Source organism: Corapipo altera, unplaced genomic scaffold, assembly GCF_003945725.1.
Source record: "Corapipo altera isolate COAL_440 unplaced genomic scaffold, ASM394572v1 60714, whole genome shotgun sequence".
In the NCBI taxonomy this organism is placed as follows: Eukaryota; Metazoa; Chordata; class Aves; order Passeriformes; family Pipridae; genus Corapipo; species Corapipo altera.
In genome coordinates this window covers 1-11,197 of record NW_020885624.1, presented here as the reverse complement: position 1 = coordinate 11,197, position 11,197 = coordinate 1, and the positions used below count along the sequence as shown (strand labels likewise).

The following is an 11,197-nucleotide window of genomic DNA, read 5'->3' as shown; positions in this document are numbered from 1 at the left end:
GGTCCCATTCCCGGTCCCAATCCCTATAATGGTCCCATTCCCGGTCCCAATCCCGGTGCCCCTCCCCCTCCCCGGCCCCGCCTCCTCCGCCCTCCCCTCTCATTGGTCCTCCTTGGGGGCGGTCCCGTCCTCTCCGCGCTCCCATTGGACGGCCCGAAGGGGGCGTGGCCTCAGCGCGGCGACCTTTAGACAGGCGGGGGCGGGGCCGGGTCTGCAGCGCCCCCTGGCGGAGCGGAAACAACGTGTGTGAGACCCCCGGGAACGGGAGGATCCCTGGGAATAGAGGGGGGAACCTGGGAACGGGGGGGGAACCTGGGAACGGGGGAATCCCTGGGAATAGGGGGGGAGCCTGGGAACGGGGGGATCCCTGGGAATGGGAGAGGTCCATGGTAACGGAGGGGTCCCTGGAAAGGGGGGTGTTCCTGGGAACGGGGGGATCATTGGGGACGGGAAGGATCCCTGGGAATGGGGGTAATCCTAGGAAAGGGGGCGAGGAATCCACGACATCAGGGGGAAACTCCGGGATCGGAATTGTGTGGGATTGCGGGGGAGGGATCCCTGGGATCGGGGCCAAGAAGGGATCTCTGGCATCGGGGGGATTCCCGTGGTCGGGGCTGTGTGGGCTAAGGGGGAAGTCCCCTGGGATCGGGGCTGGGCGGAACTGGGGGGGTGGATCCCGGGGATTTACCTGGGATTGGGCGGATTCCCCAGTCTGGGGGTGTGCAGAGTGGGGGGACCTTGGGATCGAGCTGAGCGGGGGGATACCCTCAGGGATCGGAGCAGGGCGGGACCAGGAGGGGCTGCCCTGGGATCGGGGGGATTCTGGGGGTCAGAACTGCGTGGGATCGGGGGGAGGGGACCCCCCCGGTTGGCCGGGATCCATCCCGGCCCGAGGGGGGTCCGCAGCCCCCGGGTCCCCCCGGCGCGGTGCCGATCCCGGTTCCGCAGGGGATGCGCGGGGCTCTGCGGCTGGTGCGGTTCCGGGGGGCCGCGGGCGGGGGACCCCGGCTCGGGCTGGAGGAGGCGCCCGGGGGGGACCTGGTGGACCTGAGCGCGGCCGAGCCGGCGCTGCCCCTGTCCATGCGGGAGTTCCTGGAGCTCGGCCCGCGCGGGCTGGAGCTCGCCCAGAGGTGGGTACCCCAAAGGTGGGTCCTCCAAAGGTGGGGGATCCCTGAAGGTTGATGCTTCAAAACCTGGGTCCCCACAGGGGTGGATCTCCCCAGTGGTGGGTGACCCGAGAAGGGTCCCCTGAAAGGAGAGTGACTCCCAAAAACGTGTGTCCCTAAGGGTGGGTGATCCCCAAAGGAGGGTCCACCAAAATCTGGGTGACCCTTTGGCTGACCCCCAGAAGTGTGTGACCCCCAAACTGTGGGTTCCCCCCAAAGGTAGGTGCCCTCAGAGGTGGGTGCTCTAAAATGTGGGTGACCTCCTAAATAGGGTCCCCTCAAAAGGTGGGTGAGCCCAAAAAAAGGGTCCCTCAAATCTGAGTGACCCTTTGAATGACCCCCAGAAGTAGGTCCCCTCAGATTCTGGAGCCCTAGAACTGTAGGTGACCTTCCAGGGGTAGGTGACCCCCAAATGTGGCTGAGCCCAAGGACAGGTGTCCCCAGAGGTGGATGCCCCAAAACATGGGTGACTCCCAGAGGTCTGTGTGTCCCCACAGGGCCCTGGAGTCGGGGCAGCACCGGGTGGCTCGCGGGGCCACGCGGCTCCTGGCGCCCGTGGGAGACCCCGAGAAGCTGATCTGTGTAGGGCTCAACTACCGTGACCACTGCGAGGAGCAGGGTGCCAGGGTGCCCAAGGAGCCCATCATCTTCAGCAAGTTCCCCAGTGCCATCACCGGGCCCTTCGATGACATCGTGCTCCCCCAGGACAGCTCCGTGGGTACCCCGGGACCAGCCCCCGCAGCCCCCCTGGAGGTCGGGACCCCCAACCCCCTGTGTTGTCCCCGCAGGAGGTGGACTGGGAGGTGGAACTGGCCGCTGTCATCGGGAAGAGGGGGCGGCACATCGAGGTACCCCCTGCCCCACCCACACCTCGCCCAGGGGGGTCCCTGTGTGTGTGTCCCCTGTAAGGGGGTCCCGCTGCCCCCCAGGAGTCGGTAGCCCTGGAGCACGTGGTGGGGTTCACGGTGGCCAACGACGTGAGTGCCCGGGACTGGCAGCTGCGCAACGGGCGGCAATGGCTGCTGGGGAAAACCTTCGACACCTTCTGTCCCCTGGGGCCCGCCCTTGTCACCAGGGAGGCGGTGAAAGGTGGGGATGCGAATGGGGATGGGACAGGAATGGGATGGGGACAGAACAGCAATGGATATGGGACGGGGGAGGACTGGGAACAGTAGGGACAGGGATGGGGACAGGATGGGCCAGGATAGGGACAGTGATGGGGACTGGACAAGAACAGGACAGCAATGGGATGGAGACAAGGATGGAGACAGGACACAGATGTGATCTGGACAGGGATGGAATGGGCACAGGACCAGAAGCAGAACAGGATGAGGACAGGACAGACATGGGGATGGGTGGGGACGGTCAGAACACAGATGGGGATAGAGATGGAGACACGACAAGGAGAAGACACTGATAGGATGGGAACAGGATGGGGATGAGACACAAATGGGATGAGAAAAGGAATGGGATGGGACAGGGACTCTTTCCCAGCTGACACTGGTGGTGTCACCCCCCCATTTGCCCAAACCCCCCGTGTTTTCCCCCAGGTGGGGCTCATGGTGGCACTGTCCCCGTGTCCCCCTGTGTCCCCTCCCACAGACCCACACAACCTGTGGATCCGCTGCAGCGTCAACGGGCGCCCGATGCAGGACAGCAGCACCCACCACCTCGTCTTCGGGGTGCCCGCCCTCATCGCCTGGGTGTCCCGGTAGGAACGGGGAGCTGGGGACCCCCAGAGCCCAGGGGGTCACGGCTGACCCCTTGTGTGCCCCCAGGTTCGTGACACTGGTCCCTGGGGACATCCTGCTGACGGGGACTCCTGCCGGAGTGGGGTTCTTTCGGAAACCCCCTGTCTTCCTTAAGGTGAGGGAAAAGAGGGGCTCGGGTGGGGCTAGGGGGCAAGTAAGGACACAGTGGACCCCACGAGGGACAGATGCCACCAAGTGCCCCTTTGCAGCCTGGGGATGAGGTGCAGTGTGAGATCGAGGAGCTGGGCACCATCTGCAACCATGTGGTCTGACGGTGGAGAGACCCCTCAGATCCCACCCCTGTGGGATCAATAAATCCACTAACAAAGAGAATTCAGAATCAGTCTACTGAAACGCTCCCTATCTGGGAAAAAGATAATAAAAAGACTGAAAATTTGGACTAATTAGCATAAGAAGTGAGAAATTAATAACCAATATAGAATACTACTTAATTAACATAACCAATGAACATTAATTTCTTTGCTAAAAATGTATAAATGAAAAGTTTTGAAAGTGGGTGGACATGTTGAGTGGAACTATCCCCATGCACCCCAACACTGTGACTAAACTAATGCCTGCTTTCTAATACTAAAAAAACAGTGTTAGAGAGTTTGATTTATCCCAGTGTTTTTACTGAAAACCGGACCTGCTGTTAGTGAGCAGAGAAGGGCTGGGGGGAAATGTGCTGGTTGGAGCTGTCTTGGGCACCACCACCAGAAATTATGGAGTTTTCCATCCTAGGTGAGGGAAGGAGAGACAGAACCTCCACCCCCCCACAGGGTCAATAAACCCACAAGGCATCAGGTCCCTGGGCCCTATTTATGACTCTGGTGCGGGGGGCTACAACTGGGTGAACTGGTGAATGAAGGCTCTCAGCTTCTCCCGGTTGGAAGCAGACTGGAAAGGCTGGGAGAGCTGCAGGAGGGGTCCAGTGGGGGTCTGCAGCTCCTCCAGCACCTGGGGGGGCACAGGGAGATCAGGGGGGGCAGCAGGATGTTGGGGGGCTGGGGGGTGGCTGTGCTTACCCCCATGTCCTTGAAGCTCTGCAGGGAGCTCAGGGCCAGGCTCCTGTCAGGATACCCTGTGGGGAGAGAAGTCCCGAGGGAACCCCCAAATCCCACCCCACGGGCACCCCCAGCCCAGTCTAGGGGGGCAGTGACCCCCAAAAGCAAGACCCCCCCACCTCGACTCACCATCCTCATCCTCATCCAGGAATTCCAGCAGCGCCTCCACGTAGTCTGCCTCTGGAATTGGGAGGGGTGTCAGATCCCAGCTCCTGGGGGGCTCCAGTGCCCCCAGGGTCCCCAGGGGTTCCCCACTCTGGGGGGTCCTACCGGGCTGGGGCCAGGGGGGTCTGTCCAGGAATTCCGCAGCCCGGCCGTAGCTCCACAGGACGGGGCTCAGGAGGCGGCAGAGGAAGAGGAGGAAGCCGGGGAAGCCCTGGGGCTCGCTGAGCTGGGGGGACACACAGCTGGATTTGGGGGACACCCCCTCACCCCAGCCCAGGGGGCGGCGGGGCACCCCCAGTACCTTGTAGCAGCGCTTGGGGACCCTGTCCTCGCTGTCACTGTCGCTGTCATCGGTGAAGTCCCAGCAGGAACGGCCCCGGGACGAGGGTCGGGGGGCCACGTCACAGCCCCTGCACTCGCTCTCGGGCTGGGGGGACAATGGGCTGTCACCTCACCTCAAAGCCACCCTGTGCCCCAGCAGGGACCCGTGTGCCAGGAGGGCTCTGGGGTGACACCCACCTCCTCCTGCTCCAGCAGCCCCCCAAGGACGAGCTTGTCTAGGATGTCCAGGCTGTGGCGCTCGGGGGGCTGGCAGGGCTGGGGACACAGGAGAGGGGTGACAGGCCACCCGTGTCCCCACCTGCAGCCCCAGCAGGATGGGGGGTGACAGGCCACCCTCGTGTCCCCACCTGCAGCCCCAGCAGGATGGGGGGCAGCAGCAGCAGCACCTCCAGGATCTTGCGGAGCAGCTCCTCCCGGCTCAGCACGATCCCGGGGGGGCCGCAGGGGGTCCCCAGGATCGGCAGCACCTCCAGCAGCAGGGCACGGATGGCACAGGCTGACAGGACAGGGCTGTCACCAGTCCCCGCTGTCCCCAGTTCCCTATGCGTCACCAAATTCCCCAGTATTCCTGATCCCCGCTGTCCCCAGTCCCCCCAACATCCCCATTCCCCAGTGCCAACAATTCCCCAGCGTCCCTGGCCCTCGGCATCATCGATTCCCCCAGTGCCACTGACCCCTGGTGTCACCAACTTCCCCGGTGTCACCAATCCCCCCGCAGTCCCCAGCCCGCAGTATCACCTTCCCCAGTCCCCGCTGTCACCAACTGCTGACGTCTCCGATCCCCCCAGTGCCCCCGGTGCCTGGCACCCCCATCCCTGCTGCCCCCCGTCCCCGCTGTCCCCGGTGCCCCCCGGCTCTCTCACCCCCTGCCGCCTCCCCGCCCAGGCGCTGCCGGATGCCCCCCGCCAGCCGCACCAGCTGCCCCCGTGCCGAGGCCTCGGGGGGCCCCAGCCCGGCCCCGGGGGGCTGCAGCTGCCGCAGGCTGTGCAGCACCAGCGCCCGCAGCTGCCCGCGGAATCCCACGGCCCGGCCCCGCAGCAGGAGCTGTTCCAGCAGCCCCGAGAAATCCCGCATCAGCCGGGGCAGCAGCACCGCCTGCGGAGAGAGAGGGGGGATTCCCGCTGGGAATGCTGCTCTGAGGGAGAGGAGGGTGGTTCCCAATGGGAATGCTGCTCTGAGGAGGATGGAGGGGGATTCCTGCTGAGAATGCTGCTCTGAGGTACAGAGGGGTAATTCCCAATGGGAATGCTGTTCCAAGGGAGAGGAGGAGGATTCCTGCTGGAAATGTTGCTCTGAGGAGGATGGAGGGGGATTCCCACTGGGAATGCTGCTCTGAGGGAAGGGAAAGATGAAAAGCTCCACCTCCCGGTGCCTGTGGAGCAGCAGCGCCGCGGTGATTCCCACAGCCATGATGGCGGAGCAGGCGCTGGAATCTGCTGGGGGGGAGAGGGGCTCGTTATCTGGGGGGTGACGAACCCCCACCCCCATTCCCCAGCAGGGAATGCCATCCCAAGGGATGCAGGGACCACCTGCACCCCTCACCGCTCAGTGTGTGCAGCTCCAGCGCCGTCACCAAAATCTCCTCTTCTGTCCCCACACTGGCACCCAAAGTGCCCACATTCCCCACATCCGGCACGCTGGGAGATTGGGGGGAGAGGGCTGAGCAAGAGGAGCCAGGAGCAGAGATCCAAGGGGAAACGCTGCCCGGGGCTCAGCTCCTCACCTCGTGCCAAGGATGGTGGGAAGCAGCAGCTGCTCCGGCCGATTCCCACTGAGCGTCGGCCCCACCAGGTTGTTCTCCACAAATTCCTGGGAATGAGCAGGAAGGAGCCTGGGGCTGCTCACAGCTCTCAGCACCACCAGCTCACTCGATCCCTGCAGCCCCAGGGCTGGGAGGAGCCCAGATCACCCAGCATGGATTCACTGGATACCCTCAGACACCCCAAACCCACCAACATCCTGGGAACAGCCCCCCAGTGCCAGGACAGATCCAGGGGCATCCCCAGCTGCCGTACCCGTAAGGAGAAGGGCTGGGAGAAATCCACCCGGGCACAGCCACGGGGCCGGCGCAGGGCCTGGAATGCTGCCCGGAGACACGCGGCGATCCCGAGGGGCTGAGGGGGCTGCGGAGACACGGGATCCAGGGATTGATGGCGGGTTTAGGGGGATGCCACTGCCCAGGGATGCTCCCGCAGATTTGGGGGGAACACCACTCCCCAGGGATGCTCCCAGGGATTCTGGCGAGCGCCGGTGACCCCCTGACCCCCTCTCACCGCTCCGTCCCGCCCCGCTCCGCCGGGAGCCACGTCGTAGGCAATTCCCACCGGGACAATGCGCACGTCGGGCACGGCTCCATCCCGCAGCGCCCGCAGCACCCGGAGCAGCCAGCGCCGGGCGGGATCCGAGAGCCGCAGCAAACCCGGGGGCTCCTCCAGGAAGATGATGAGGGGCTGGCGGCTCCGCAGCACCTCCTGCACATACTGGGGGGACACTGGGAGTACTGGGAGCCGCCGGCACCTCCCCAAGCGCTCCAGGGCATTTTCCAGCCCCGACCGCACCTACCGCATCCAGGACAGTGCCCGGCAGCCCCTCATCCCGCTCACTCCGTGCCTGCGCCATTCCCGAAGGCAGGAAAATCCCTCCCAGGCGTTGCAGCAGGGACCTGGGGGGCAAAGACACCGTGGGCACACACTGCATCCCCCTGCAGCCCCTGGGAACATCCCACACCGGCTCCTTACCGGAGGCCAGGGCTGATGCGGGTGCCCACCGTCACCCTGGGGGCTCCGATGCCCTGCGAGAGGAGGAGGAAGGACAGGAGAGGCCCATCCAGCTGGGATTGCTGGGTGCACAGGAACACCAGCGGCACCTCGGGCTGCAAGGAAGGATCCCGGGTGAATTCCCGCCCTCCCGGGCAACGGGAGCACCCGGCCAGGCTCCGTACCGTCCTGGCAGCCCGGAGCACCATCTCCAGCTGCCCCTGCTGCAGCTGCACGCTCAGGAACAGACGGCTCAGCAGCTTGGGGAGCATCCAGTGGCACAGCCTGCGGCAAAACTGGCAATGAGCAACCCCACGGGCACGGGGCGGCCCCCAACCCCCCAAACACTCCCACCCCCTGCCTCCCCTGCCTCACTTGCCACAACCCAGCCTGCCCCAAAATTCCCAGCGCAGCTCCCACAAAGGCAAATGCCCACTTTTATCACACAGCAAAGGTCGGATGGGATGAGACACCTCCTTTCCCCTGGCAACCAGAGCTGCTGTCAGTTATCCCTGCATTCCCCCCAAAAGGATCCCAACATGCCCTTATTCCCTGAGCAATTCCTTCCCTTTAAGGGCTTGGAGGGATCATTTATTCCCACTGGATCAGACGAGCAAGGAAGCCCTGAATTCCCACTTCTCAGGGACAGGAGGGGGAAGGCAGTGGGGAAGGGAAGCCTCCCTCTGGTTCCCACCCTCCTGGAGGGGTTGGATTTTCCCACTCCAGCTCCCCGGAAGGAATTGCCAGAAGGGCCCCAGAAGCTGTGGGGGACTCCGAGGGCAGCTGGCCAAAGAATCCATGGGCAGCTCCCAAAGGAGCCCAGAATATCCCCCCAAGGATCCCAGAAAACCCACAAGCCATCCATGTGCATCCCCCCAGAAGCCCAGAGGACCTCCCAAAGGATCTGGATCCATCCCCCACAAGAATCCCAGAAGATTTCCACAAAGGATCCTTGACCTCAGCAGGAGAGGGGACAGTGGTGCCTGGATTTCCCCCAGGATCCGGCAGATCTCCTTCCAGTGCCGCCGGGATCTCTCATCCCCTCCGCATCCATGGGCCCGGCTGGAGGCAACATCCTGCACCCTGGGGGGAGGGGAGGGGAGGGGGGAGCACCCTGGGATCCGAGGGCCGGGATCCAGGGAGCCTCGGCGGCATTCCCGGCATCCCACTGACCCGGCATCCAAGGACCAAACAGGATCCTCCAGGAATGGGGGCCTGCCCCTCCCGGGCTGAGGGTGATCCCGGGATCCCCCCAATGCTCCCACCCACCTCCTGCCGCCGCAAATCTTCTCTGGGAGCTCCCTGGGGGTCTCTGATGGAATTTTCCATTCCCAGGCAGCAAGGAATCCGCAGACCCTCCGGACCAGCCACCCCCGGAACCTGGAGGGGACACACAGGGAGAACCTGGCGGGGGGGGCTTTTCCAGGAGGACCACCCCCCCCCAAAATGCCTCTTTCAGAGGATTTGGGATTCATCTCCGTTTTACAGTTAGGAATTTGGAGGTGATGCTCCAGGCCGCCCAGCAGGAAGGAAACCAGGCATTCAGGCCATCCCAAATCACAGAATTTTCCCAATCCTCCCCAAATCCATAGAGTGGGGTGGGACACAGCTTTGGGATACCCCAGAGCGTGCAGGAAGGGACAGAGTGGGACAGGGGAACTGCATTCCCTGGGATCCCAAGGGATTCCTCTAAGGGTTTCAAAGCTGGAGCTGGGAATATTTGGAGCTGAATGGAGGATAATGATCTGATGTGGGATGAAAAACAGCACACAATGGTTAATCCAGGGATTCTTCCCAAAGGGGAGGGGAGCCAAAGGGATCTTGGCTCTTTTCCCTTTTCCCGGGGAGCCAGGCTCACTCCCAGCGATGCCGGCTCGAGCCAGCGAGAAGAACAATCCCCCAACTCCACCTTCTTCCCATCAACACTCCAAGTTTTGCTTCAAGAAAACAACAAATGACCCCAAATCCTCCATTCCATGGCTGGACCACAGCCCAAGCCCTCACAGATGCCACTTCCAGCCTCCCAAAATACGATTCACGAGCTTGGTCTGGGATAATTTGGGAGCAGGGAGGATGGCGAGGGATTCCCACGCGGATTTGGGGGAAATCTGGGGAAAAGGGCGGTTTTCCAGCTGTTTTCCAGCACGCAGCTGATCCAGCCTCACCGTGTGTCCCCCTCCGTCACACGGCTGACATCACGGAATCCCAGAGTGGAGAGATCCTCGGCATAGAATCCATCCTGGGAGGAAAAGCGGGATCAGATCACTGGCAACGCGGATCCTCGGCACAGGGATCCTGTCACCACCATCCCCCCTTCCCAAACTCTCTCACCCAGCTCCTGGGGGTGCAGGTCTGGCAGCAGCGCCCCAAAACCGGACGGTGGTATTTTCCCAGGAACGGGATGAAAACTTCCAGGTTTTGGTCCGAATTGCTGATCCAGGTTTTCATCTGAGGAGGGAAAGAAAAACGGGAAGGGGGGGGATGGGACAAACCCCGGGAATGCCAAATGTGGGTGGATACACCCCAAAACACGCTCATGCTGTGAGGTATCCTGATATTGGGCAGCAAGAGAGGAATTTGAGCTGGGATAAGCTGGTGTCACACCTGGGAGATGTGTGGGGACACGGATCAACCCAGATCCTGCGCGATCAGTCTGGATCTGGGGGGATCAGCACCCGGGGGCGTGGGGCAGTGGGTTCTCCAGCAGGATGAACCCTCAGAGACACGTTGGGTACCCAGATCCAATGGGATTAACGCAGATCCAGTTGGATCGGTTGGAAATATGGGCATGAGGGGGGCAGTGAGATCCTGGGGACCCCAGAGCCCTCGTCAGCCCCCTCCACCCCCACATCTGGAGCCATGGGGTGCCTCGGAACACCAGCATCCCAACCACCAGCCCCACAAATCGGCGTCCCCCCCTCCCTTTCTCTGGGGTGCGGGTAAGGAATTTTATTCCCTAAAAAAGGAGGAAAAAAGAAGCAATTTGGGTTTTAAATGTCGGGGAGGGGGGCAAAGGAGGCAGGAAAAGAGGTTGCAGGGGGGACCCCGCTGGGGTTGGGGACCTCGAGGATGGGGGGGATTCAAGGTGGGAAGGGGCTGGTGGCAATGGGGGGTCCCCAGGGTGTCAGGTACCTTGGGGGGGTGTCACAGGTAGGGGGACACCCCCAAACTGGAGAGCAGAGGTGATGGGGCTTGAACGTCCTGGGAAAAATCCTGGAGATAGAAAGGGGTGGAAAGTGGGAATTTGGCAGGTTTGGGGCACACGGAGCAGTCTCTGGGAGAGGGACCCCCCCGTATGCCCCACAGGGAATTGGGGAGGGGGGTAACACAGCCGACACCCCCAACAGGGATTTGGGGTTAGTAACACCCCCCCCCCCACCCCACAGGGATTTGGGGTGGGGCAGCACACCCCACATCCCCTCTAGGGCTGAGGGGTAACATACCCCACACCTGCCCCCCACACCCCACAGTCCCTACAGGGCCCGAGATGGGGGGGCAGCACCCCCTGCACAGGCCCCACAGCCCCCAGAGACCCTCTGGGGGGAACACACCCCACACGGGCCCCGCTGCCCCACAGCCCGGGGGGATGTGCCCCAGCGCCCCTCTGCAGCTTTGGGGGGCCCTGACCCCCCCCCGGCCCGGGGGGCTCGGCCCCACAGGCCCTGCACGGCTCGGGGGCTCACACGCCCCACACCCCCGCACCCCCGGGGGTCCCCCGGCCCCGCTCACCGCCGGCCCCGCCGCTCCGGGCCCGGCCCGGCCCCGCTCCGCCCCCGGGGAGCGCGACCGGAACGGGCCCCGCCGGAACCGGGACCGCCGGGACCCCCGGCACAGCCCCGGCCCCACACGGGGCCCAGCCCACCAGAGGTACCGGCAGGTCCCCATCGCCCCCTGTCCCCAAGCCCACCCAGGTCCCAGCACCCCCGGGCACAGCAATCCCAGCCCCGGGGGGG

The 11,197-nt window shown here is 63.6% G+C and overlaps 2 protein-coding genes across 3 annotated transcripts; one reads left to right on the top strand and one right to left on the bottom strand.

Moving 5' to 3' along the window:
• The first annotated feature begins 204 nt into the window (after nt 1-204).
• Nucleotides 205-3,416, top strand: LOC113940685 (fumarylacetoacetate hydrolase domain-containing protein 2-like). 2 transcript variants are annotated; one of them, XM_027631827.1, is made up of 8 exons: nt 205-242; nt 949-1,130; nt 1,664-1,880; nt 1,955-2,014; nt 2,096-2,255; nt 2,717-2,877; nt 2,945-3,032; nt 3,127-3,416. In XM_027631827.1, exons 2-7 carry the CDS (start codon nt 952-954, stop codon nt 3,029-3,031), a joined length of 864 nt encoding a protein of 287 aa, XP_027487628.1. In that variant the 5' UTR covers nt 205-242; nt 949-951; the 3' UTR covers nt 3,032; nt 3,127-3,416. The 2 variants fall into 2 exon arrangements, with proteins under 2 accessions (XP_027487628.1, XP_027487627.1); XM_027631826.1 differs by having other exon boundaries at nt 220-242; nt 2,769-2,877.
• Nucleotides 3,417-3,532: 116 nt separating this feature from the next.
• On the bottom strand, nt 3,533-11,037 carry GPAT2 (glycerol-3-phosphate acyltransferase 2, mitochondrial). Its single transcript, XM_027631825.1, has 22 exons — nt 10,974-11,037; nt 10,377-10,445; nt 9,576-9,692; nt 9,410-9,483; nt 8,514-8,624; nt 8,202-8,327; nt 7,430-7,529; nt 7,227-7,360; nt 7,051-7,150; nt 6,762-6,968; nt 6,504-6,611; nt 6,212-6,297; nt 6,031-6,125; nt 5,851-5,924; nt 5,352-5,583; nt 4,836-4,984; nt 4,666-4,743; nt 4,448-4,573; nt 4,252-4,372; nt 4,111-4,161; nt 3,943-3,998; nt 3,533-3,874 (listed from the first exon to the last, which is right to left on the bottom strand). Exons 3-22 carry the CDS (start codon nt 9,690-9,692, stop codon nt 3,758-3,760), a joined length of 2,262 nt encoding a protein of 753 aa, XP_027487626.1. The 5' UTR covers nt 10,377-10,445; nt 10,974-11,037; the 3' UTR covers nt 3,533-3,757.
• Nucleotides 11,038-11,197: the final 160 nt, after the last annotated feature.